The sequence below is a fragment of the Babylonia areolata genome, chromosome 21 (assembly GCF_041734735.1).
Source record: "Babylonia areolata isolate BAREFJ2019XMU chromosome 21, ASM4173473v1, whole genome shotgun sequence".
Classification (NCBI taxonomy): domain Eukaryota; kingdom Metazoa; phylum Mollusca; class Gastropoda; order Neogastropoda; family Buccinidae; genus Babylonia; species Babylonia areolata.
Window position 1 is genome coordinate 17495672 of NC_134896.1, and position 26877 is coordinate 17522548.

Sequence of the window (26877 nt, forward strand, 5' to 3'; positions counted from 1 at the left end):
CCTTTTGGGTCCGTAACAATCTGGGCAGGACTTTGCTTGAGCATCTGACATGCAAGACATATCATTGTGTCTCTGATTATCGTCTCAAAGACATCTACAGTCATTATACATTGTTTGGTTGACAAGTTGTGAAGATGCATCGCTGGTTGGTTGCACAGTTAACCAAAAAAATGATATGTCAACGGTTACTACAGATGTAACGTATGCCTGGATGGATCTGGTGAGGACTCTATGGTCAGTTTTAGTTTCATTTTCAAGGAGGCATCAAAGCGTGTGGACAGATCCATATATGCTGCACCACATCTGCTTGAAAAGAAAAGAAAAAGAAATGAGGAACAGATGGCAGACTGGCACAACTTCATTGTGAAAAGAACTTGACATTTTGAACTCTAACCTGCACAGGTGGAATGGGGGGGAGAGTGGGATTTGTTCCTGTTTTGGACAATGAACTGGTGCAGGCAGAAAAAAAAAAAAAAAAAAAAAAAAAAAAGCTGAAGAGTCCAGCAGATTTTTCAGCAATCACTCAAGACTCTTTTTTCCCCCCTCCTTGTTCATTTAAGGGACAGAAGAGATAAGATAGGGGTACTTGGGAAGGAAGAATGGCATGTTAGAGCAAGGGGAAGGATAGAGGACAGGGGGGTGGGTGGGTGGAGGGGAGCTGGGGGTGGGTGGGGGGAGGGGGGGGGGGGTGGCGAGGTTGAGACTGGCGGCATCTCACAGGGACTGTGGTACAGGACTGATTAGTTCCGCCTGCTGGAAGGAAGGATGGAAGTTGATGGGGCTTGCCATCTCCAGCAGCAAGGCAAGATAGGGGGGTTGGGGGATGGGGGTGGGGGTGTTATCACAGGGTTAAAAAAAAGAATGAAAAAGAAAAAAAGGGGGGGGGGGGGGGGGGGAAAGCAGGCACGCAGGCATGAGGAAGTAAAAAGAAGAAGAGCATCACCCCTTCCTTCCTCCTCAGCAGCCGGCTAGTTCCAGTGCACAGGGAAGTGCAGGCGGACTGGCTGGGGTTTGGTGTCTGTATAACTACCCTCCTCCCCCCCCTCCCCCCCTGCCCCTCCCCCCCCCCACACACACACTCACACCCCCACACACCCTTGGCTTGTATGCATTAACTGGTGTGGAGGCCATTTCCTCCTCCTCCTCCTTTTACTCCTCAGAGTTCTCCCAGCCCTCCCTGTGCATGCAAGTACATGTGTATTAGCTGTGTAGCTGAGAGTGAAGCGGCAGATCAGACAAAACAATGGATTGATCTCACATCTCCCCTGTCCCCTGCTCTCTCTCTCTCTCTCTCTCTTGCAGCTGCCTCCTGCTCTGCTCAGCTCTACCACTGCCAGATGCTGGCGATAGTGCCAGTCTGCCATTTAGCCCACAGTGGGGTGGTGGCCGTGTGAGGGATGAGGGGCGTGGAGAGGGAGCGTGGGTATCCTTCCTGGTGTGGTAGGGTGGGTGGGCACCTGTGGGCAGGAGCCAAGAACAGGATGGGGAAAGGAAGGAGGGGGGTGGGTTTGAAGGGCTGAGGGAGGAGAGAGGTAGGAGAAAGGTGTGTAAGGAACAAGGAATGGATGGGGAATTGGCTGACCTGTGTTTGCTGGTGTCCATACTCCATATTCCCCCTTCCCACTTTGTTTTTTCATTACATGCTATATTGCAGGTTCACATGATGAGGTGTACTCAACCAGAAGTATACAGACACCCTCACATTACACACATACAACATATTGTACACTCTAATGTAAACACATATCTCACACAAGTGTACACATCTCACACACGAACACAAATGCATGCACTCACACTTGCCTTATTATGCTAAAATGAATACATGTTTAGTGATGCGCTTGGTAGCATAGCAGCATGTACAACTGCAGTAAGCACACTCTGATGGATATGCGTGCACACGCGTACGTGCATGCACACACACACACGCCACACCACACCACACCACACACACACCACACCACACCACACACACACACACACACACACACACACACACACACCACACCACACCACACCACACACACACCACACACACACACACACACACACACACACACACACACACACTGGCTCAGACACTCCCACAGACATGCCCCTGCATGTGAACATGCAGTTGTCTGTACATGCATCCCACTCTGTCCACCCACCCACCCTGCCCCTGCCCCTTCTCAGCATCTGCCGCCACCTCCCTGGCAGAAACCCCATGCATTAGTGCCACTCGACAGAACAGAACACATTTGTTGAATGAAGCTCTAATGAATTTGGCAAAGCCGCAAAATGAACAACAACAACAATAACAAAATCCCGAATCAATGCTGGTGGTGTGCTCTGTTAACTACATGCGGCTGCATTTAATTGTTGAAAGGGCTTGTTGGGAATTGAGGAGGCAGAGTGAGTGCGTAGGCTGCCTGCTGTTTCTGTCTCGTTAACCACGGTTCGGCGAGAGAACAAATACATTCCAGTTTTAAGCCAAACTGCAAATTAAAGTGAGGATAGGCACAAATTGAGGGGGGAGGGGGGGGGGGGGGGGGGGGGATACATAACATTGATTTTGATGTTCTGGGTCTTTGTGGACATTGTTGAAGATGTGTGTGTGTTTGACGGGGTTCATACGATTATTAAAAGTTAAGAAGAGTCCAAAGAAAATGAAGTACCCCTTAAAAGTCTGTAAAAACTGACTTGGGTTTGTAAAATGTTTTGTAAATTTCATGTTGTCCTCTCCAAAAGGAAAAAAAAAAAGCATCAAAACTTCATTGAAGTGTTTTCTCTGGGGGAGGGGGGGGATATGAAAAGTTAAAACCTGAATTAGAAATCAATCAATTTTAGCCAATTCCCATGAATAATACTGACAACATGATGAGTGAATTCTTTTTTTGATCAAATCATATCGCTCTTGCTCAAAAATAAAGGTATGTTTAAACATGAGTGTTTGTTTTTGTGTGACTTATAAACAGTCTTTCGTAAGGTGTTAGGAAATAAGTACATCAGTCAGGAAAGCTTGTGAAGAGTTTGTAAATCTTGTGCCCTTTGTCCAGTATGAACCTTGTATGTGTGTGCATGCTGGCATATGGCATGTGCGTGTGTGTGTTGTAAACAGAATCATAAACATTGTCTCTCACACAGACGCACACACACACACACACACACACACACACACACACACACACACACACACACACACTTGCATGCATGAGAGGTACACAATGAGAACAGTGAAATGGTTGGGGCTGGGTTGCATTCAGAAATGGGATAATTAGTTAAACTAAGTCACATACATTGTAAGTATGGTCTGTTTACACTACATAAAAAAAAGAAAGAATTGCGCGTTTACTTCACATTGTCAGGTACTATAAGATACATTTGTGTGAAACTGTTTTATGTTACAGCGGTGTACTTATGCAAGCGGACCATGCAGAACAAACAGCGACTGGAACTGGCAGACTATGAAGCTGAGAACCTGGCTCGACTGCAGAAGATGTTCTCACGTAAATGGGAGTTCATTTTCATGCAGGCAGAGGCTCAAGCCAAGTGAGTTTCTTTCTGTTTTTTTCTTATTTTCTTTTTCTTTTCTTTTATAAATATATGTACGTATGCCCGTCAGGTTATGCTGTTGGTCAGGCATCTGCTGAGCAGATGTGCTGTAGCGTATATGGATTTGTCCAAACGCTGTGACGCCTCCTTAAGTAACTGAACTGAACTGAACTTTTATGTATATTTATTATTTATTTATTTATTTTTACTGTGATATTCAAAGCAGAGGATTTATATAAATTTGTGTGAATATGCAAGCAGAAGATCAAATACGCACGTTAAAGATCCTGTAATCCATGTCAGCGTTCGGTGGGTTATGGAAACAAGAACATACCCAGCATGCACACCCCCGAAAACGGAGTACGGCTGCCTACATGGCGGGGTAAAAACGGTCATACACGTAAAAGCCCACTCGCGTATATACGAGTGAACGTGGGAGTTGCAGCCCACGAACGAAGAAGAAGAAGAAGATATAAATTCAGCACAAGTAATATTTTACATTCACAATGAAAGCCCAACAGTATCTGGTTGATCTTGATGAAAACTGGATTTGAATCATTCTTGCATCATTTGTGTGTCATGTCACAAAGGACATTTTTCTGTTTCCAGCTTTCAGTTTCAGTTCACATTTCATCCATGTATTGCGAGCAGCAAAAAGTGTTTGTGGTGGTTTTTTACAGAGTGGATAAAAAGCGAGATAAATTGGAACGGAAAGTCTTGGACAGTCAGGAACGGGCATTCTGGGATGTGCATCGGCCAGTGGTAAGACTGAAACTGGATGAATATCAAGCATTAGATAATGTTTGGGCCAACTGGGTTTTTATTTAACCTATTTTTTCATTCTTTAAATTTTTTATTCATTTATACATTTAGACAAGACAGCTATCTTTTCAACTAGAGCTAAATATGGAACCTATTTTGCCATATTTTGCATATTCCACATTATCTTGACATTTTGTTTTTCATTTGTATAATTTGAGACTAAATACCTTTCAAAGGACTTAAATGTTAAGATACATTTGTCAAATTTGAATTTGTAGATATATATAATATATATATATATATATATATATATTTCCCAAAAAGAATGATTAGATCAATGATCAGATTTGTGTTTATGTTACAATAACAGCCAAGAAGTATCATATTTTCATTTGAGTTTGCACATGTGTTGCCCATGAATTTGAGCAAAGTTTCCAGATCATTCCAGAATTGTTTGGAGTGATCACTTCAGAAAATATTTTCAGTACTATCTCAGTTTTTATTCCTATTTGATTAAGAACAACATTTGTGCCGATGATGCTGTGGATTATGTGCAGTTGTAGCCAATTCAGTTTCATGTCTTCCACTTTGTTGAATACATTTTCCCAAGAAATATTCCTAGTTTCTCTGACCATTTTTGACCAGAACTGAGGAGTTTGTTGTCTGATGTTAGAGTGTCAATATATGTATGTGCTTCTTTAGAAACTGATTATAATTATTTCAAAGCTCCAGGTAAGTCTTGCGCGCAATGGTTTGGTGATGTTGTTAATTCTCTTTGGGGCATATATTTCTTAATAATGGATTGAATGCATCCATTGTAGGCTAAAAAAAAAAATTAAATTAAAAAAAAAAAAAAAAGAAAAAAAGAAAAGAAAGAAAGAAAAGAGCATTAATTCCGTACTTTCTGTTGAATTCAGTGTGTGGTAAGAAAATCCCATTGTTTTTCAAGAAATATAGACTCGCTGGTTGTCTAATTGTGAGGCTGATTTTGTCATCATGGAAATGAGAAGATATTGGGCATCGTCCGATTTTTTGTAGTGTCCTGCATCGATGTCACTCACGATCAAGAAATCCATCATAATTGTTTCACTTCTTGTGTTTGTGTTCATGTCTTCCAGTGGTCAGTTGTTACCACAGTTAAGCTATGTGAAACGGGGGAAAGCAGCTGTCCTGATCGAAGGATGGATTTCCTTTTTTTTTTCTTTTTCAACAAAACTTATGTAACATTAACAAACTGACGGTTGAACCATGACTATCAGAATGTCTTTGAAGAACATTAAGGGAAATGGAAATGTAGGAAACTGCATTGTTTGTCAGTAGTGCGAATAGTAATGACGTAGTACTGCATTATAAGAGATCAGAGCATTGTATACATCTAGCCATGAAACCAGACTGAGTGAGTGAGTGTTTCTACTGTGTTCAGTGTTTTCACACATTTGAAAATTAAGAGAAAAAGTTTCCTTGGCCCACATACTAGAGTGAAATTTTATCAGTATGATTCATTGACATAATACTATTTTTACGCTTTTTTGTTGGTTTGTTTGCTCTCTGTGTGGTGTGTGTGTGTGCATGCTTAGATGGGGATATGTGTGTGTGTGTTAAACAGTTAGGTTTCATGACAAATCATTATTTTCTTTTTTATTATTGGGATTATTTTTTCCATTTAGATTTAGTTTCATTTATTGTTTTTTTCAATGTTTGTTTTTGTGCTTGCAGCCTGGGTGTGTGAACACGACAGAGGTGGACATCAAGAAAGCCTGTCGCATGAACAGGCACTCAAAGATGAGCAGGGTGAGTGCAAACATGTCTCTTTTTATGTGCTGATTTTGTTTAGTAATCTGGGGATGATATCAAGCCGATGGGCTGACGTCCTCCGCACAGCCTTGTCTTATTCACCTTCAGGGGCTTGATAGTTGGTCCAGAATCTGATTTTGGTGTCCAGTTTTAGGGGACACGCCCTCTGAAAATTAAAACATGATTTTACCACAGATTAATTCACTCCACACAAGCTCCTCATCAAAAAATATTGTTTAACAAGATCTTGTTTTCTAAAAACACTTTTGTTTAGCAATGAAATTTCAGACGTTGTTCGTAGCTTTCACACCATCGCAAAATTTTGCATCCAGTCTCATGGACAAAAGCAAACAGCAAGTTACTGAAAGTGGTTCTGCAATGACAACCAATATAGACAGTTAAATGAAAAAGAAGAAGAAGAATGGATTTAAGGGAAAAAAACAAAAAAAACAGCACTTTTTTTTCAGATAAGATGTCATGAACTGTTTTGTTTTGTGAGTGTGTTTTCCCACCGCCCATTACCCCAGATGTGACTATTTTTTGTGTTTAAGGTGGCTGATGCTTTTTGTTTTTTGAAATTTTATTTTGATTGGCAGTCTTGAAGGGTGTGTGCAGTCCCAGGACCATAAGCAACCATGTCAAATGTCTGTACTCTGACAAACTGTCTGCACGGGGGTGGTGGGCAAAATGGCCTGAGAGCAGAGTCAGTGAAGTGCTGACAGAGCCCAGCTCCTGCCCCTTGGTGCTATAGAAAAAAACGCTGTGGAACAGACCACGGCTTGGCAGAGCTCTTGCCTTCCGTGCGTGATGCCACAGGACACAGAAAAACTCATCTTCAGTGGTTGATTTTCTTTTTTTTTTCTTCGGGGTTTTTTTTTTGTTTTTGTTTTTGTTTTTTCATTTTTGTCTGTCCTTGCCTCTTTTCTGTGTCCAATTTTGTTTCTGAGTTTCAGTCCATTTTATTTTTCTTTACATTCATTCTCCAGTGGTAGTGGCTTTACTACAAGTTGGTTGATGGTGTTGGTTGAGACCTTGTGTGTCATGTGCTCTCCTCTGTACCTTTTTTTTTTGGTCTGTTTGCTGACTGTCTGTCTTTTTGTCACTGTATTTCTTTTTTTTTTTAATCAGTGGTCGCTCAGTCCTGCATTGACAAACGTTTTAAACAGCCACGGCTTATTCTGGTTTCAATCAAACACTGTACCTACATGGGGGACTTAGAGAGAGAAGCTGAGCAGCTTTTGGAGTCGTTTGAATTTTGTTTTACACCCTCTTTATACTTCTTTGATTTTCACCCAGACCAGACTGTATCCCTTCACGTAGCCCTTCCATTTCCACCCCTTTGTTTGAGCTGTCTGAGACGGGGTTGATAGCTTGGGACAGTCTTTTCATGCATGCAGTTGGATATTGACATCCCTGTATGAGGAATTCAGGGAATCTGACTTGAACTTCCTGTAATATCAGTTGTCACCGGGCACTCACAGCTTCATAGAAAAAACAAAAACATGACGTGTGTGTGTGTCTGTGTGTACACTTCCATGCGTATACATGTATGTATGCATGTGCGTGGACACCCTATGTTTTCATCTGCATGCAGGGGAGTGCAAATGTTTTAGTTGTTAATCAATGGAAGCAAAATTACAGGTTCTTTTCACATGAGTGAATGAAGGTGACCCACAAAAAGACAAAACAGTGTTTTTTTCCACTTACAAAAAATGTTTGTGTGTGTGTGTCCATGTGTGTGCAGCCCAACTATGCAGTGCCAGGAGGGCGGATCAGTCCCAGCGTATCAGAGGCAGATCTGCACAATCCAACAGACTCTATAAAACATGATGTGAGTCAGCATTTTCTCCTTGAAGATATACAAAAAAAAAAAAAAGAAAAAGAAAAAGGTGACTTTCTGTGCTTTATGAGTTCAACTTTATGTCGAATCATTTTGATCCCATTTAAAATTAAAGGATTTGTGGAGCAACCCATCTTGTTCTAATATTGGTAGAAACTGAATTTGAAGAAAGGCTCTGTGTGGAAGTTGAGAGAATTTTCATATTCAGAATGCGTGTTTTAACTCAGGAATGATTTGTTTGTTTGGTTGTTTTGTTTTTTGTTGTTGTTTTTTTTGGGGGGGGGGGGGGGGGGTTCTATTTCGACTTGTAATTTTCAGACTAAAGTGATACTTGGTATGACGCAATGTTTATTCACTAAGGGTTTTGTTAGGTTTATTATTATTATTATTATTATTTTGGTTGTTGTTGTTGTTCATAATACATTTATTTGCAGTTACATGCTGTTGTTGGGTTTTCTTTCCACCTCATAAAATGATTCTTATGTTTAAACTGGCAAATATGAACATTCTTTTAAAATTGTAAAAATGCAAACATCAAGACAAACTCCCTCAGCTTCATACTATTTTGTTCAGCCTGTGGCATAGTCTCACAACTTTTTTTCTTTCACAGAATGGTCTCAGCTGTCTTCAATACATGGGCAGAAACATAACTTTAAAAGAAACTACAGAGGAAATGAGAATGTGTAATAAGGAAATAAGTACTAAAGTACTCACATGGAGTGATGGCCTAGAGGTAACGCGTCTGTCTAGGAAGCGAGAGAATCTGAGCGCGCTGGTTTGAATCACGGCTCAGCCGCCGATATTTTCTCCCCCTCCACTAGACCTTGAGTGGTGGTTTGGACGCTAGTCATTCGGATGAGACAATAAACTGAGATCCCGTATGCAGCATGCACTTAGCGCACGTAAAAGAACCCACGGCAACAAAAGGGTTGTTCCTGGCAAAATTCTGTAGAAAAATCCTCTGCGATAGGAAAAACAAATAAAACTGCACACAGGAAAAAAAAAAAAAAGGGTGGCGCTGTAGTGTAGCGACTCGCTCTCCCTGGGGAGAGCAGCCCGAATTTCACACAGAGAAATCTGTTGTGATAAAAAGAAATACAAATACAAATAGTTCAGCGAGTGTGATGTATTTTCAGCCTGGTTCTTCAACTAGTTCAAGCCTCAAAATGCTCGACTGGGGTGTTGTCTATACAGGATTCAGTTTCAAGAAGGTGTCAAAACATGCAGACTGATCCAACACCACTTACACAGATTCAGAATTTAATTGTTCAACATGTGCAAAAGTATGATACATGTACAAATAAATGAAGGCAGAGCAGGTAGGTTAAGAAAGTATGTCCAAAAAAAAAAAAAAAAAAAAAAAAAAAAAAAAAAAAAAAAAAAGATCAGAAACCCTGTTAGCCCACCCACGAAATTCCCACACATTCTTGCAATGAGTGTGAAAATGGGGGAATGGGGGAACACCCCCATGCTTTCTCATACTTTATTTGGAAGGGTAGGATTTCATTTGCAAGAACGTGGTCATTCCTTTGCCATGCAGTGTGTTAGCATGGGAAGTCCCTCTTACTTTCATTGAAAACACTTCCTTTGTCATCAGGGTTGGTTTCTTAATTTTTCATAAGACAGATCTTAGAGAAAAATTAAAGAGAAAAAGAAGAGAATTTTTCGTCAGTTGCTTTCCTGTGGAAACCATGTTTTCTGTCAACATTAAAGGGAAAAATAGTGCCCATTGACCTGTGTGCTGCTGAAGAGAAAAATCAACAAGTGAGAATGAAGAATTCTTCTGATTTTCAGCATCAGGCTTGAAATGAAATATTTGCTGGCTGTAGCACTTTAGAAGAAGTACTACAAGCACTTTTCAGTGCGCCACTGTATGTGAAGTATTTGAACGTGTGCCTTTTTTTATATTATTATTTTTTTTTTTTACAATGATTGATTTGATCACCACATTATTTATTTTTCATCACCATGATGTTATTTTCTCTGTCTAACAGAAGTGTCACAGTTATTTATTATTGTGTCAGAAATTAGATTTTGTCCGTGACACTGTCAGGCAATTTTACAATTTTTGAAAGAGAGGTATGTTATTGCACAGTGACCTGGTGACTAATATGTTCAGAAGCATCTGTTGCAGATTGAAGTTTATGTCAACAACAATAACCAAAACAAAACAAAAAAAAACAAAAAAAAATTGTTCACTCGAGGACCTAAATAATAGCCCTGGCTCTCTCCTCTGCTTCGCAGGTTGAAATAATATCGCGGCAGCTGTGACGGCTGTTGGTGTGGACACAAGCTGCTGTCCGTCACTTTTGTTGTAGCTATTGTTGAGTGCCTGTGTGTTTGTGGGGTTTTTTTTGTGTGTGTGTGTGTTTTCTTGTTGTTGTTTTGTTTTTTTGGTGGCATGTGTGATTGTAGAGATACGTTAGCTGACAAGAGCCTTGTCGCTAGGGTACATTTTGCTGATAACATCTCTCTCTTTATAATTCAGTTTTATTTATATATGAATTTTAAAATCGTTTTTTCACATTGATAGCAGATGCGAAGGCACTGTTGCAGAATGAGTTAGGCATTGAACTTCTGATCTAGTGTTCACCAGTGACCAGAGTTATAGGCCCCATTTCATTGTGGTGTTGTATCCTTGGATAAGGCACTTCACTCCCATGTTCCTCACTCCACCAAAGTGTGAATGGGTACCTCACTTCTGATGGGGTGGGGGGTTAAAAACCAGAGCCGGGTTGCATGAGGCGATCTTTGCAGCACTAAGTTTGCTTTGAGTTAAGAATGTTCCTAAGTGCATTGAGTTTACAGTGGAGTTGGGAAGATTCTCAATGATAAGCAAACTTACCGCTGTTAAGTTTGCTCATGCAACCCACTCCAAGAAAGGAAAGGACTGGGACCCACCTGCCTGTGCAGAGCCCAAGACACATTGGACATGGATTCACTACTTGTCATGTCCATAGCTGGATATTTTGGGGCCTATTACCATGCCCAACTCTCCTCCTTGGCTTTGGACAGGCAACACACCCTGAAGGACACTGCTGGCAGAGTTTGCAAAGATATAACCTCTGATCTGGTTGTTCACTTTTAAGAGGAATGTTGCTCATTCTGCCAGCATAAAACTTGTGTCTGTCTTTTGTTTCAGATTTCTGTATTACGGAAAAAGATTGAAAAGAGACGAGTCAAGATCTCCAAAGTCACAGAAAGGTATTATTCATTGGTTTTAAATCGGTTTCTTTGTTAAAATGAATTATACATTGTAAAGCATCTTCTTTTCAAGGTTTATTTAAGCACACATATGCATGCATGGACGTAGCAACTGTAGAGTGTGAAAGATGGTTGGGAAACTGCTTAATAGAATGTGGTTGCAGCACCAAGATAGTATTGATGCTTCTGTATGTCGCGGAACAGTCATTCATTTGTGTTCTTTTATGTTTCTTTCATTATTTCACATGACGTATATGATTTAATATCTTCAGTTAAAAGTGAACTGTGCATCCTTCTTTGTTCATGCTGATTACAGTAACATATTCTCCATTGAATGAGTTAAGATGGCTAAAAACAGGTCTGATGTGGATGAGAAAAGGTTAATCATGTGATTTCTTTTATTATGCTTTGTATTGACTGGGTTATCAAATCACAAAACTACATGTTTGCTTTACAGTTTCAGATCTTGTTTGCAACACTGTATTATTATTGTTGCTGTTGTGGTTGATATTGTTATTAACTCACACAGGGTGTTGTGTGTGTTGCAGTTTTATAGCCTACTTTCAGCAATATGCAGAATATGATGCCTTTATCACAAGTCCAGACCCTTCCAACCCTTGGATAGCTGACAGCACAGAGACCTGGGACCAAGAACGTACTCTGTAAGTACTGCAGTGGGTTGGGAGCTCTTTGTTCCTTCCACCAGGAAGCATTCAGGTGTTGTGTATACATTTGTATATTTTGAACAAAAGTGTGAATGCAAAACTAAAAGATTTACTGTTTCCTTCTGAATCTGATAACAGGTTGTTCTGATCTTATCTACGCTAGACAAAATATTGATTTCCATTTGTTTGTTGGATTGACTCAAAATATGACATGCTGAAAAACTTGTGTATTGTCACTTAATTGTTGTGTTACATGGACATATAATCACATTTACCTTGGCAGTAACACCATTCAGCTGTAGCAATTTTTGGTGGCATTCTTCAACTTGAAAACTTCTTGCCTAACAGGTCTTGACATTTGTAGCTGGCAGAACACAGGGTGGGGAGCAATGGCAAGATTCTTCTCCACATTTACAGAACATATAGGCTTCTGGTTGTGGTGTACATGGTTCTGCAAGATCTTCCTTTCTTAAAACCTGAGACCAATGAAGGACTGTTGACTCTCTCTTTCCGTGGTCATTCCACACCTTCCCTATGTACAGTGTACGCAGAGGCTGGTGAGCCCTTCCTGACCAACTGCAGACTGTATCTTATGTTTAACTACTGTCAAAAGTCATATCACTTTTATCTCTCTCAAAGTATCTTAATTTATATTGTGAGCCTGAAAAATCCTGCACACTATTGTGTTTTTTGTTGCCAGTTTCATTGCAGACTTGAAACAAACTCCAATCAGTACACCATTTTGGTGATCCCATTCTTCATCATCTTTACGATGAGGACTTCAGTGCTGGCATACTTTTCTTACGTACAAAAATGAGCCGTGAAGCCTGTTTAGACCTTTCAGACACCTGTTCTCGTTGACCTTGCTGCCCATGAAAAAGAAAACACCAGCTGTCTTTCTCTTGTCACTTTTCATGCTGTCCTCTGTCAGACCTTTCCTTCTGTCACCTAAATCTTTATGCAGGTTCCTGATCTGAGGATGGAGTTACTTGAGTTGTGTTCTGTCCATGTGTTCTGTCCATCTAGTGCAAGCTCTCCCATCCATCTTGCAGCATATTGTACTTCATGATATACGGTATATCATGGTATATGGCAGACCACATCAGTTTTAGCACCTCCATACCATTGTTTTTGGATGTTTTACACACATACAGATGACTTTCATTACTGTCAATGTGCTCTACAGTATGACAGAAATCAGTTAATAATTTAGAACCGTGTTGTTGTGGGAGCAGGAATGCCCGTGAGATCCCCCAGAGGCGAGTGAAGCGGTGGGCGTTCTCCATAGAGGAGCTGCTGGCGGATCCTGCAGGACGCGACCAGTTCACCAAGTTCCTGGACAAGGAGTTCAGCGGGGAGAACCTCAAGTCAGTCTATACACGCAGTCAGGATCAGGATCAGGATAACACTAAAAACCTTTATATGGCGCTGAATCTTGTGCAGAGACAAATGCAATAGTGATGAGTGAAAAGGAGTTCAGCAGGGAGAACCTCAAGTCAGTCTATACACGAAGTCAGGATCAGGATCAGGATACCACTAAAAGCCTTTATATGGCGCTCAATCTTGTGCAGAGAAAAATCAAAGCACTTACACACCAGTCATTCACACAGGTCTGATTCAGAGGGATCGGAGACATAACTTGAAAATACTTGGGAATGGAAAGCTGTAGAAACTGTAGACCTGGATCTTGTGCAGAAGCAAATCAAAGCGCTTCGCACCAGTCATTCACACACATGCACAGCTGTCATTCAGCGGGATGGAAGACAAAACTTGAAAATACATGTATATAGAGAGATGTGGAAACAGCAGACTGGGAAGAGGTAGGGAGAAGTGATGGTGTGATAGGGAGGCTAACAGTTGATAGTTCAGAGCTGATTTCTAACAGTGGTAGTTGTTTGTTTGTTTGTTTTTTTGTTTTGTTTAAATGATTGAAAATTGACCTCTGTCATATTTGAAAATTGACCTCTGTCATATTTGTTTATAATGACTTGAAATGATATATAAATGTATCTGAAAGAAAAGAAAATGTTTGTATGTTTAGGTACTCATTTTTTCTTCTTCATTAAATTGTGTAAGTTTATGGACTTTGGGATAAATCATTATATGTTTGTGGACTAACATAATTGTTTTTTTAAGGGAATGAATGAATTGAAATGAACCAGATTAGTTTTACCTTGCTAAGCAGACTTCTAATAGTTACAGAGGTTGATCACAATGACACGGTGACCTATCCATCCACTATTTTTTTTGAGGGGGGGAGAGGGTAGCAAAATGTCTTGTGAACATTAAACAATGGACACGGATGAAAAGAATGTATCTGATACATTATTACGCACATACATTACCTCTGATCATACCTTCGCTACCCTGTGATCATTGCTTGGTTTCATTGTTTGTGGACAACAGATTCTGGCTAGCCTGTCAAGAACTGAAGGGACTGCCAATGAGAGAGGTCAACAAGAAAGTGCATGAAATGTTCTCGTGAGTACACTTACACAGTGTCTTACTCAGTGGTTAACCCCTGATGAGTAAGCGTGTCAATGAAGGGCTGTCACCTCATTGAGAAGACAGAACTTTCGGTCAGGATGTCAGTCGCCATTCTGCAACTGGACTGCTTCCTTTTGGGAACCGCATTGCTTTTATTCAGCAAAATCAGTGACACCATTATTAATGTATATTAATATATATCACACCTAAAGATATGTTTTGTGATTTTGTTACAGTTTATTGAAGTGGCTACCATCCCTGGGGAAGTTGTGATGAAGACTGGGAAATTCTAAATTTCGGCTAATCTATATTATGATCTGAAATGCTGAACTATATGAGCTGCATAAGATAAAATTGCTTTGTTTCCAGCACACAACTTTCTTTAAGTTTGACAAATGTTTATTTCTAATGGTGAGCAAAAATATGAGTTGGATCAGTATAGACAATTGTAAGTACTAGTATGCCCCCTCCAGCTCCCCAACCCTCCCAGTCCCAGTAAATAAGCAAAACGCTCATGCATGTAAAATGTTACATGTTTGTCTGGGTGTGTATGTGTGCGTGCCTGAAATCTCATTGAATGACACAGGAAACAAATGATGAGCGCCTAGTGGCAGCTGTCAGTCGGCTCTACCCAGGTAGGCAGCCTGTTGTGCAAATGACCCCATGTTTGTAAAGTGTTTAGAGCTTAGTCTCCGACTGAGAATAAGGGCTAGAAAGGTATCCATATATCATCATCATCATCATCATCACATGTATTATAACAGTGTGACTTAAAAGTGACAGTGCACTGTTGGTGTGATGTTTTGGAGTACAGTGCACTGTTGGTGTGGTGTTTTGGAGTGGCAGTGCACTGTTGGTGTGATGGTTTGGAGTGACAGTGCACTGTTGGTGTGATGGTATGGAGTGACAGTGCACTGTTGGTGTGATGGTTTGGAGTGACAGTGCACTGTTGGTGTGATGTTATGGAGTGACAGTGCACTGTTGGTGTGATGGTTTGGAGTGACAGTGCACTGTTGGTGTGATGTTATGGAGTGACAGTGCACTGTTGGTGTGATGGTTTGGAGTGACAGTGCACTGTTGGTGTGATGGTTTGGAGTGGCAGTGCACTGTTGGTGTGATGTTATGGAGTGACAGTGCACTGTTGGTGTGATGGTTTGGAGTGACAGTGCACTGTTGGTGTGATGGTTTGGAGTGACAGTGCACTGTTGGTGTGATGGTTTGGAGTGACAGTGCACTGTTGGTGTGATGTTATGGAGTGGCAGTGCACTGTTGGTGTGATGTTATGGAGTGACAGTGCACTGTTGGTGTGATGGTTTGGAGTGACAGTGCACTGTTGGTGTGATGGTCTGGAGTGACAGTGCACTGTTGGTGTGATGGTTTGGAGTGACAGTGCACTGTTGGTGTGATGTTATGGAGTGACAGTGCACTGTTGGTGTGATGTTATGGAGTGACAGTGCACTGTTGGTGTGATGGTCTGGAGTGACAGTGCACTGTTGGTGTGATGCTATGGAGTGACAGTGCACTGTTGGTGTGATGTTATGGAGTGACAGTGCACTGTTGGTGTGATGCTATGGAGTGACAGTGCACTGTTGGTGTGATGTTATGGAGTGACAGTGCACTGTTGGTGTGATGGTCTGGAGTGACAGTGCACTGTTGGTGTGATGGTCTGGAGTGACAGTGCACTGTTGGTGTGATGGTTTGGAGTGACCGTGCACTGTTGGTGTGATGGTTTGGAGTGACCGTGCACTGTTGGTGTGATGCTATGGAGTGACAGTGCACTGTTGGTGTGATGTTATGGAGTGACAGTGCACTGTTGGTGTGATGTTATGGAGTGGCAGTGCACTGTTGGTGTGATGTTATGGAGTGACAGTGCACTGTTGGTGTGATGGTTTGGAGTGACAGTGCACTGTTGGTGTGATGGTTTGGAGTGACAGTGCACTGTTGGTGTGATGTTATGGAGTGACAGTGCACTGTTGGTGTGATGTTATGGAGTGACAGTGCACTGTTGGTGTGATGGTTTGGAGTGACAGTGCACTGTTGGTGTGATGGTCTGGAGTGACAGTGCACTGTTGGTGTGATGGTCTGGAGTGACAGTGCACTGTTGGTGTGATGGTTTGGAGTGACAGTGCACTGTTGGTGTGATGGTTTGGAGTGACAGTGCACTGTTGGTGTGATGGTCTGGAGTGACAGTGCACTGTTGGTGTGATGGTTTGGAAGGACAGTGCACTGTTGGTGTGATGGTTTGGAGTGGCAGTGCACTGTTGGTGTGATGGTCTGGAGTGACAGTGCACTGTTGGTGTGATGGTATGGAGTGACAGTGCACTGTTGGTGTGATGGTTTGGAGTGACAGTGCACTGTTGGTGTGATGGTTTGGAGTGACAGTGCACTGTTGGTGTGATGGTTTGGACAGGGAGTTCTTGGCTCCGGGGGCTCACAACCCTGTGAACGTGGACTGTCAAGTCATGGAGCTGGTGAGGAGGAGGATGGAGAACAACCCAACCCGCTTCTGCTTTGAGGAGGCACAGGTATTCCGTGTGCAGGGGGGGCGCCTGGAACTGTGTGGTGTGCTGCCATTCTCACACCTATTTTCACTTTTCAGTTTTCTTTCTTTCTTGTTTTTGTTTTGTTTGGGCTAAAACCAGAAAATTGGATTGCATAAAAACCTATTTGAAACGAAACAAAACAAATGTTTATTTCATGAGGGAAGTGGAGTAAGCACAGCTGCTTTTATACATCCAGCTCTCAACAATTCTATGGGGTTGGAGGAAGGAGAACATTAGGCCCACATGACTTGACTGACCTTCTTGCCAGAATTTCAGGAAACTTAAATGGCTTGAAGAGTCAGTTATCCAGCTGTGCACAGTCAGAGAGAGAGTGAGTGAATGGATGTAGTGTGAAACGTTTTGCATGGTTGGAAGAAGCTGTTGAAAACAACATCATAGATTTAGTTTAGGACAGTGTGAATCAAACAGAAGGCTGGTGGGTTGCAGCAAGGTTTTCCCAGAGACTTTTGGATAAAAATTCAGAGCTCCTGGGCTTTTTGAGATATCAGGTGATCTGGCTTCGGAGATCTTTGTTGTTGTTCTTGTCATTACTGATGGACTGACTTTATAGTCACACACGTAAGTTTTTAACTTACTCAGTGAGCACTGGAGAAATCTGTTGAGGGTATAACACAAAGTTTGACAGTAAAAGCAACAGTTCACTCCAGGCTTGTGCCTGTGTCTGATAGACGTGCCATGTTAACCCCCTGACTGCTGCTGGTGATGAGTAAGCTTGTCAGTGGAGGGCTTTCACCACACAGGTATAAGACAGAACTCATAAGTCAAGATGTCAGTCATCACTCTGCATGTGGACTTCTTCCTCTTCGGATTGCAGTACTTTTGATGAGCAAGATCAGTTGGTGGTGTGTCCATCGAGATCGATCATGACCATCGTTGTCATCCAGCAGGGGGATGGGGGGAGGGAGGTGGTGGGGTGGGGGGGGAGGATGCTCATGAGTCTATCTGTGAATGCGCAGATGGCTGAATAGTCCAATCTGCGCACGAAATGTTCGCTGACAGTTGGGGCAGACAAGATCAGTTACACCACTGATAACCACACGAGAAGAAGTAACTGCGCCTAGAACTCATGCAACACTTATCTCGTTTCACTATGGTTCAGTATTCAAGAGGTTAAGCTGGATGTGCCTCTGTTCCTGTAGGAAGAATGTTTCAGTGTTACCTGTTTAGTAGGTTTATGATATAACCAATTCTTGCCTGCTTGTGTTACCTGTTTCTCAGGTTTATGATATAACCAATTCTTGCCTACTAGTGTTACCTGTTTGTTAGGTTTATGATGTAACCAATTCTTGCCTACTTAAACTTTTAAATGCATTCATTGAACATGAATTGTGTTCTCATGTTTGTGCTTGCCAGGTCGGTTTTTCTGTTTGTGAGGCCAGTGCGGTTGGAATGTAGAATTATCATGGATTCAACATGGAAATGTAAAAGAGTGACTGCTAATTCAGGGTTAGCAGTTATAACCAAGAAAATATGGACACAAGTAAAAAAAACAACAACACATCAAAGTGCACAATCAGAATAAAAAAAAGAAATATCAGTTGATCACTTGGAGGGTCACACACACACATTCGCATATGTGCACACTCACACACACACACACACACATGCATGCATGCATCCACGCACACATTCACGCATGTGTGTGTGCGCGCGCGCACACACACACACACACACACCCAATTAACATGTTACAAAAATACATGGACATAGATATACATGATACACAACTCACTAATGAGAGACTAATATATCCATAGAAAAAGCACACACCATCCAAAGAAAATAACAAAAGACAGAACTACGTATACACACAGGCATGCACAAACAAAAGCACACATGCGCATACGCACACGCGCTCACACACACACACACACACACACACACACACACTCACTCACTCACACACTCACTCACTCACTTTATTGTAAAAACCAAGAGCTGGAAGGTGGGAGTGTCAATCCACATCATCATCATCATCATCATCATTGTTTTTTTTTTGCAAACCAATCCTCTTTGATCTCCAGGACCATATATTCAAGCTGATGAAGAGTGATAGCTACAGCCGATACCTGCGCTCAGACCAGTACAAGGATTATCTCAGTGGTACACGGAAGAAAGTAAGACCTCTTTATTTCTCTGGCTTTTTATCAAAACCATTCTTGGAACCATGTCTAACGTTTGTTGTTTACTGTAAACTTGTTTATTATTTTGTCAATAACTGCAAGGGTGGGAAGCAGAATTTCAGTCTAGTTCTGAATGTCTGAAAATAGTGTGTTCATGTCTGGTTGATTGAAGCTAATTCTTTGTGAGTGATTTCTCTACTTTGCAGTATTTATCTTACTATATGGCTACATTATCTGTTCTTGTTTGCTTTCATTAATATTTTTCATTATCTTGTACATGTTTGATGTGGTTGTTTTTTCCCTTTTTTTTCATGTATGTGCTTCTGTGTGTGTATGTGTGTGGCTTTTTGTTGTAGTTGTTGTCCAGTAACTTTATGTTTTGTGTGTAACCATTTTTTATTGAGGTAAGAAAATGTGGGTATCAGTTTTTATTTTTTGTAAAAGCAAAGAGATTCTGTAAGCTGGCTGAGTTAGGTATATAGCTTGTAATGCATTTCTTCAAACTATGACCCTACAGTACATATTAGCAGTTACTCCTCTGAGATGCAGAACCGACTGGAATAAAGTGGGTAAAAAAGAAGTTTGTATAAGAAAAAAAACAAAAACAAAAAAACAATAGATACTTCCACAAAAGAAAATAAATGTAGATGACAACAGACTGCCAGAAGTTTCATAAGAGAAACCGGGCATGCATAAAAGTTCTTGTCAATGCCAAAAGGAAATAGTTATGTACATAAAACAGCCAGCATAGAGATTATTGGGCATTATTCCAAAACAAATGATCAAAAGCTGAGCAAGCAAGTTTTAAAGACACTAAGGAAGCAGGTGGAGATGAGTGGAACAGGTCAAAAAAGAAATTACACGACTTTTTAAAGCCCATAAAAGTGTGTGAAAAATGGCCCAGGTTTGTAAAAGCTCATGATTTTGGCTATCTACATTGTTGAAACAAAACTGGTATGTGATAATGCACAGTAGCAAAATGTTCTACTTGAATTTGAATTTAAAAGTAAATCACCAATTTGAAAAGACTGATCCCAAATGGATTTTTCTTACTGAAATGACAGTTCTCATGACCCTTTCAGCCCTTAAGGTCTTCTGCCTGTGCAGCAGCCATCCCACTCCCAGCCTGGCATGTTTTTACCTGGCTGGAACAGCACGGAGGTGTGCTTCACTTCAGGCACAATTTTATAGCAACTACTCAACCAATAGCTACCAAACTTTACATTATGATTGGAATATAATTTTGACTCAAACTGATAAAGTTTCAAGACACAGGATTCATTATTTTATTTGTAACTTTGAATTAAAACACAAATGGTAAAAAATTTCTGCTCTTGTTTTACAAAGTTTTGATTTTAACACTCACTTACAGACCAGTTATTCATTTCAATTATTTGAAACTTTGCTGCCTAAAAGACCAAAATATGCCACTTGAAATACTGTGCCTTTTATCTGGGTTCCCAGTGCAATAATTACTTGTCAGATTTCTGGCCTTATGTGTTGTAAAGGTTTTTGTGTAAAAAAAAAAAATTTAGATTTTGTAATCAAAAAACCCAGCAGAGATTACTTACCATTGTTCTACCAAAGAGTTAAAAAAAAAAGAAAAGAAAAAAAAAGAAGAAAACATGATGTGGAGTTTTGTGTTGGTGTGTTTGATCATCTGCAACACAAACTGCATTTGTTACTGAGTCAGAAGTTTTCAACATTTTCCATGTTTTTTGCTTTTGTTTGATTTTTTTTTTTTTTTTGATTTTTTTTTTTTTAAGCGCTTCATCATGTAAGATAACAGGTATACTTTGATGATTGTGATATTTTCTTGTTGAATGGTTGTAAATGTTATGCAAGTGTTGAAACATTCATTTTTCATTGGGTCAGTTTCTGTTGGTACAACAGGAGTTCGAAAATTTTCTTAATTTGACTTTTCTTGTTTTTCAAGAGTTGACACTTGATTTTTTCTTACTTTTATTTTGGAATGATTGTTTGATTTATGCAAGAGTTCAGTTTTATTTTATCTCTTATATAATTTGGCTTGCTATATATATATATATATATATATATATATATATGTATGTATGTATGTTTGATACAAGAGTTATAAAAAGTTTTGCTTCATCAAAATGAGGCATGCATTGAAGCATATATTTTGATCTGTTCTGTGTGCATGTCAATGTTTGCATATGTATTGTTCCCACCTGTTGTGTTTTTGCTGTTCAGTGTTACAGGCAAAATGTCATTCAGGCTGTTGAGTTTATGGCTTCTCCATTTGGGCTGTTGCTGAAAACCATACCTCTTAATTTGTTTTATTTACTAGTTTAAAAAAAAATCTTAATGAAACATGTTCACATATACAGAGTCCATATTTCCCCCCTTGCAGTGAAGGTAATTTTCCTTGAAAGACATACAATCAAAACTGCACATGTTCATCAGTGCATATAAACAAGAAGTTAACATTCACAAAATTAATGTCACCAAAATTGACTGTTCAAACTGAGCTAAAGCTAAGTCGGCACAAGGGATTCATTTGCATAGCCTCCTCTCCCCCCCCCCCCCCCCCCTCCCCCTTCCTCCCCCCCATCCCTCGTCCATCTCCCCCTTCCACTTTCCCGAATCCTACTCTCACTTGCCAACATCCATCCACACGTGCATGCATGCAGTGATGACAGACTGAAAGCCCAGCTGGGATCACCACCCCTTCATCCCACTGTAACAAATATATATAGACCATACCTAGTTCACACACACACACACACACACACACACACACACACACGGTATACACACACACACACACACACACACACCCGGTATACACACACACACACACACACACATATCTGTATATCTATCTATATATATATATATATATATATAGATAGATAGATAGATATTGATAGATATAGATACATGAGATATGTATGTGTGTGTGTGTGTGTGTGGCAGAACCAATTAGGTGTGGGATTTCTGATGAGTATTCACCAGTTATCAGGGTTCAAGGCCACATTTCGGCATGATGTTGTGTTCCTTGGGAAAGGCACTTTACTTCGATTTTCCTCACTCCACCCTGGTATGAATGGGTACCTGACTTTGGTTTGGGAAGGTTATAACTTGGGGAAGATAAGGATAGGGCCCTGCCTTCCTTTGCTGAACCCTGGACACAGTGGATATGAATTCACTTCCATAATGGCCGTAAAAGGCTATGGGGACTTTTAACAGTTATATATTTGTATTTTCTTTATTTTCTTTGGTACACATTTTTGTTCTTGTCACAAATACTATATTTCTATAGCATTATTTAAATACAGTCAACATTTTTTGTAAAGCAAGGAAGTGTGTCTGCCAAGCATGCACACACACTGGTTCACGTATATCTGTGCATAAACATTCTTGACCTACTAAATTGCTTACTCACAAGCAGGTATTTGTTTATTTAGCACACAGATGCACACACACACACACACATGCACCCTTCCCCTGCACACACTCACACAATAACAAGTCATTAATCTCACAGCTAGTCCCTATGTCTGTGAATGACAATTTTCATGATTTGGCTTTGTGAAAAGTCTTTCTCAGCAAAACAGAAGATCCACTGGGGTAATTTAGAGTAAAATATTCTTGGTTAATTGAGAGGAAAATGTACCTCTGTCATGAGATTTCAGTGCTTGATTAAAGAATCCAGATTTTATTCTCTTAGCAACAACATTACAGGCATATCTGTAAGGGGTGGGGGATTACAAAAGCTGACACGATCGTGTATTTTTGAATAGGGGGAGAGAGAGAGAATGTGTATGTGTGCATTTGTTCAGTGGCTGATATCTGGGGGTATATTGTACAAGTGCCAGGATAGATTAACATGAGGTGCAAGGGAATGAACGAAAGAGCTTTTTGTGTGTGTTAGATTGAGTGGGGGAGACTGACGAGAAGAAAATAGAATTATGCAGTATTATTTTTAGATGTCTTGTTCAGATTGCCTTTCTGTTATTCCTTTCATTCTTTCTTCACTGTTTATTTATTTACCATGACAGCGAGCTGTTCTTTGCTGATTTTGTGTTTCTGGTGTTCTTGTTGATAATATGTTTGGAACTGGCATTGAATGACAGTGGTGTTTTTTTATGTTCTTTTTTTCCCCCCTCCTTCCTTGTTTTGGAAAAGAAAGGAATTGGTGGGAGAAGTGTGTGTGTGGATGTGTGTACGTATGTGTGTGTGTGTGTGTGCGCGAGTGCATGTGTGTGTGTGTGTGTGTGTGTGTGTGCCCCAGTTTGGGGTGTTCTTTTGGGGAGTTGTAGTGATGGTTTCCACTCCAGTCAAGAGAACAGGGTGGTGGTGTTGCTTGTTCAGTCCAGCTTCCTAACATTTTTGACAAAGAGGTTTACAGTTAGTTCTTCCTGTCTTTTTTTATTTTGTCAGCCACATCAGACTTCAGTCCCGCACCCCCCATTACATTGCCTATACTCCATACTTCACAAAGCTAAAATCACTTATTTTGTGTGGTTCATTGTGACACTTATTAACTCAGTTTGTGTCTTGATCAGTGTATTGTTTGTGTACATGTATATCCTTGTGTACTTTTACGTATATATATATATATATATATATATATATATATATATATATATATATATATATATATATATATATCTTTATTTTTAAAACATGAGTGTTGTGTTTTATGTGTGTTATTTCCATCGTCAACATGTACATGTTTGTTTCTTCGATAGCTGCATCAGGTGTGGTGTTGAGCATGTTGGGTTGGCTTGTGCTTTTGCTTGAGCATTACTGTTGCCTTTTGTTTGACAGCTGACCAGGTCGATAATCCCCAAGTTGCCGAGTCTAAATATGGGGGGCACCTGATGCCAGCCCCTCACAGTGCTAAACTGACTGGACAGGGGGGCACTGACCAACCCTCCTCCGCCATCCTCACACGGGACCGACAGCATGCTTTCCCCTCCTGAGTTTGTGGTGGGGGGTACGACCCAGTCTTGCCTTTCACCTTGACGCGTCGTCCCACCCTCACATTGCACCACACCTTTATTTTCACTCACTGCTTCTTACCGTGTGAAAGCACCTCTCTGCTCTGTGTGTGTATATATTTTTGTTGATACGACTGCACATGGTATTTGCGGAATGCCTTTGCTGCTTTTTTTTTTTTAGTTCTGTGTGTGGTGATCCTTCTGTGCCATGTGTATACTGTGTGATGGTGTGTGCACTGACAGTGGGAGGTGTACACACACCATGTTCTCTTGATAGCGCTTCCCCCCTGTGCTGGTGACTTATATTTTCATCCATGGTTCTAGTTTGCTCCTGCAGTGTGAAAATATGTGCTTCCGCAGGCCCCGGGTACTCTTCAAGTGCTTACACTTCACTCAGCTTGTGTTGGAGTCACACTTTGATTTACCTAGGCATCTGCATAATGACTCTTCACTTGATGTGCTTGGCATGAACAGTGTCACAGTCTGTTATTGGCAGTTATACTTTAAAAAAAAAAGTTTTTTTAATTGGTGTAGCCACTAAATCATTTTCATTTTGTCAGATACTGTGTGTATGTTTTTGCTGGGATATGTCAATGTTGTGGTGGTGAAGATATGTGATGGTATGGGGAGGATGACCTTGGTTTTGGTTCTTGTGCATGGTGTTGCCTCTGTTCCTGCCATGCCGTGATCTGAACAGTGGGGGGTAGGGAAAATGGCACCATGCTAGCACTTGACCCCTCATGCCCAGCACTAATCCTTGCCTTTTGCTTTTTACAACTTGCAGAGTCGCAAGAGGCTGGAGATTAGAAAGGTGTAGCGCGGACAAGTGGCTGAGTACAGGAGTTTTCAGTTGGTCATCACTGAGCCGTAGCAGCAGAGCCACACGCTCCACCCTATGTTTCACGGGGCTAAGTATCCTGACTTTGCCAGTGAGGGAGATATCTACCTGAACTTGTTCAATGCTCTTCAGAACATGGCCCACCAGGCATTGGGGGGCTGAGCGGGCATGAATCATGCCTGGAAGGAACAAATTGGATCAAAACTGAAGTGGAGCTTCAGTATGCAGAACAGACACATCCACATGGATACAGGTGGATCCATGGGCATCGGTGATGATAGGATGTGAACCAATGAAGAGGACAAGAGGGGGGGGGGGAGAGTGGTGGGAGGTCTGTGACAGTGAGGGAAGAAGTGTTGTCCCCCCAGGTTTTGACCCCCGTGTATTGATATTTAGCCTGGAGCACTGACTGACAGTGAACAGCTGACTGTCTGAAGTGGGAACATGCATTATGCAGTGAACTGAACTCGGGCTGGTTATGGTTTAAAGTGGTGCTCTTAAACTTTTTTTTTTTTTTGGATGGGTGGTGGGGGGAGAAGGGGGATAGAGGGGGAGAGGTCTTGTTGAGTGGTTTAAAATGTACATACACACCCGCTGAATCAACACAAATCATTGAAAGCAGTAAAAATATTTTCTCTGCCACTCTCACCTTTCTGTTGTGTGTGGTTAGTCTGTCTGATCCTAGATGATACCTGACTCCTCTTCTCTCCCTCCTCTCCAAGAGGGAGAACAAAACAAAACGATAAAAGAACCATTCAGTTTACATTGGCGTTCCTGTGCAGACGAAAGCTAGAGGATGTGTTGTGCTCCAGGAGGCAGTTAAAGCAGAGTATGTATGTCATCTTTCAGTAGTGTTCTCCATCGACCTCCAACCCTGCGTGCTGTGTCTCTGCTGGCCAGTCCTGTAATGCACAGTGCAGTCCTTGTTCAGGACCGTGGTGTGTGTGCCACAGGAACCCTGCATTCTCCTGAGACTTGTGGAGTGGTCACTGTCACTTGTCCTGACCAAGGATAGCTTCCTCCATGTGAGCAATGTGATTGTTTCTCCAGCTTCCTGGAATGAAGTAGCTCTCCTGCATTCACCTAGCCAGCCAGAGGACTAAGGTGATGATTTTTTTTTTTTCTCTCTCTCTCTTTTTCCATGCTGTTGATGGCACACGTGCTGTGCTTGGCTGTGAAATCAGTGACTGTGTACATCACACCTTGGAGTAGCTAGCTGAGTGTGAATTGGTGTGTCTTTCTCCAATGGAAGGAAGGGACAGCGTGTGAAGACAGCTGGCCGTGGTGCAACTCCAGTGGTGAAGCCAGCACGGATGCTGTTCAGTTTGGTGTGGTGTGGTGTGGTGTGGTGTGCCAGCCATCGTGTTCACTCTGCCCACAGGCACTTCATCTTTGTCTTGGATGACTTCTGTAGCAAAATGGCAGCATGATGATTTGATCTACCATGGATAACCAAGTGTTGTACTTGATTTTCTTCCCGCATCAACATGTCTCAAGATGAAAAAACAAACAAACAAAAAACAAAAACAGCATCCAAATGTGCATCCCATTTTGCTGCAGATGACCACAAACCGGTTCAGAGTTTGCGTAAGTCATCAGATTCAGTCCTGGGTATGACTTAACTGCCCTTTTTCTGCCTCCAGTTTGGATTTGCAATCAAACGGGATTTGAATGTGTCCCGGATCCTTTTCCCCCTCCCCAATGAAAACGAATCCCTCAGTCTTATATTCACACGGGTCATGTATGTTTTTTTGTCTTGTTAATTATGTCAGTTTACTTTTGTGCAATGCTTTTTGATTTTTGCAAGAAATGTGTGAAATTGTTTTTCTTCTCTTTCTCTCACATTTATTTCTTTCTCTTTTTTTTTTTTTTTGGTCTGTCTAGTATGATGTGCATGACTTTCCCAAAGATTAACTTATTTGACTTGTATGGGATGTTTGTTTCTTTTCTTTTCCTTTTTCCTGAACTCAGAAGACTGCTGAGCTAGAAGTACAGAGAACGTCTTTGATGTGGGCCCCGGCTGAATGCTCCCTGTGAGATGGAGTCCCTGTTGACAGTGGACTGTATGCATCCGTGTTGTTGTTGAACGTTGCATT

The 26877-nt window shown here is 41.1% G+C and overlaps 1 protein-coding gene across 1 annotated transcript in view; it reads left to right on the top strand.

Moving 5' to 3' along the window:
- LOC143296127 (regulator of G-protein signaling 7-like) overlaps positions 1-24760 on the top strand; it is a 106540-nt gene extending 81780 nt beyond the window's left edge. The window contains exons 6-16 of the mRNA XM_076607910.1: positions 3390-3531; positions 4215-4296; positions 6013-6087; positions 7835-7921; positions 11073-11134; positions 11683-11796; positions 13035-13166; positions 14206-14280; positions 16697-16811; positions 18875-18967; positions 24728-24760. Of these exons, the coding sequence (XP_076464025.1) occupies positions 3390-3531; positions 4215-4296; positions 6013-6087; positions 7835-7921; positions 11073-11134; positions 11683-11796; positions 13035-13166; positions 14206-14280; positions 16697-16811; positions 18875-18967; positions 24728-24760 (1010 nt within the window). The remainder of the gene's footprint in view (positions 1-3389; positions 3532-4214; positions 4297-6012; positions 6088-7834; positions 7922-11072; positions 11135-11682; positions 11797-13034; positions 13167-14205; positions 14281-16696; positions 16812-18874; positions 18968-24727) is intronic.
- Positions 24761-26877: the final 2117 nt, after the last annotated feature.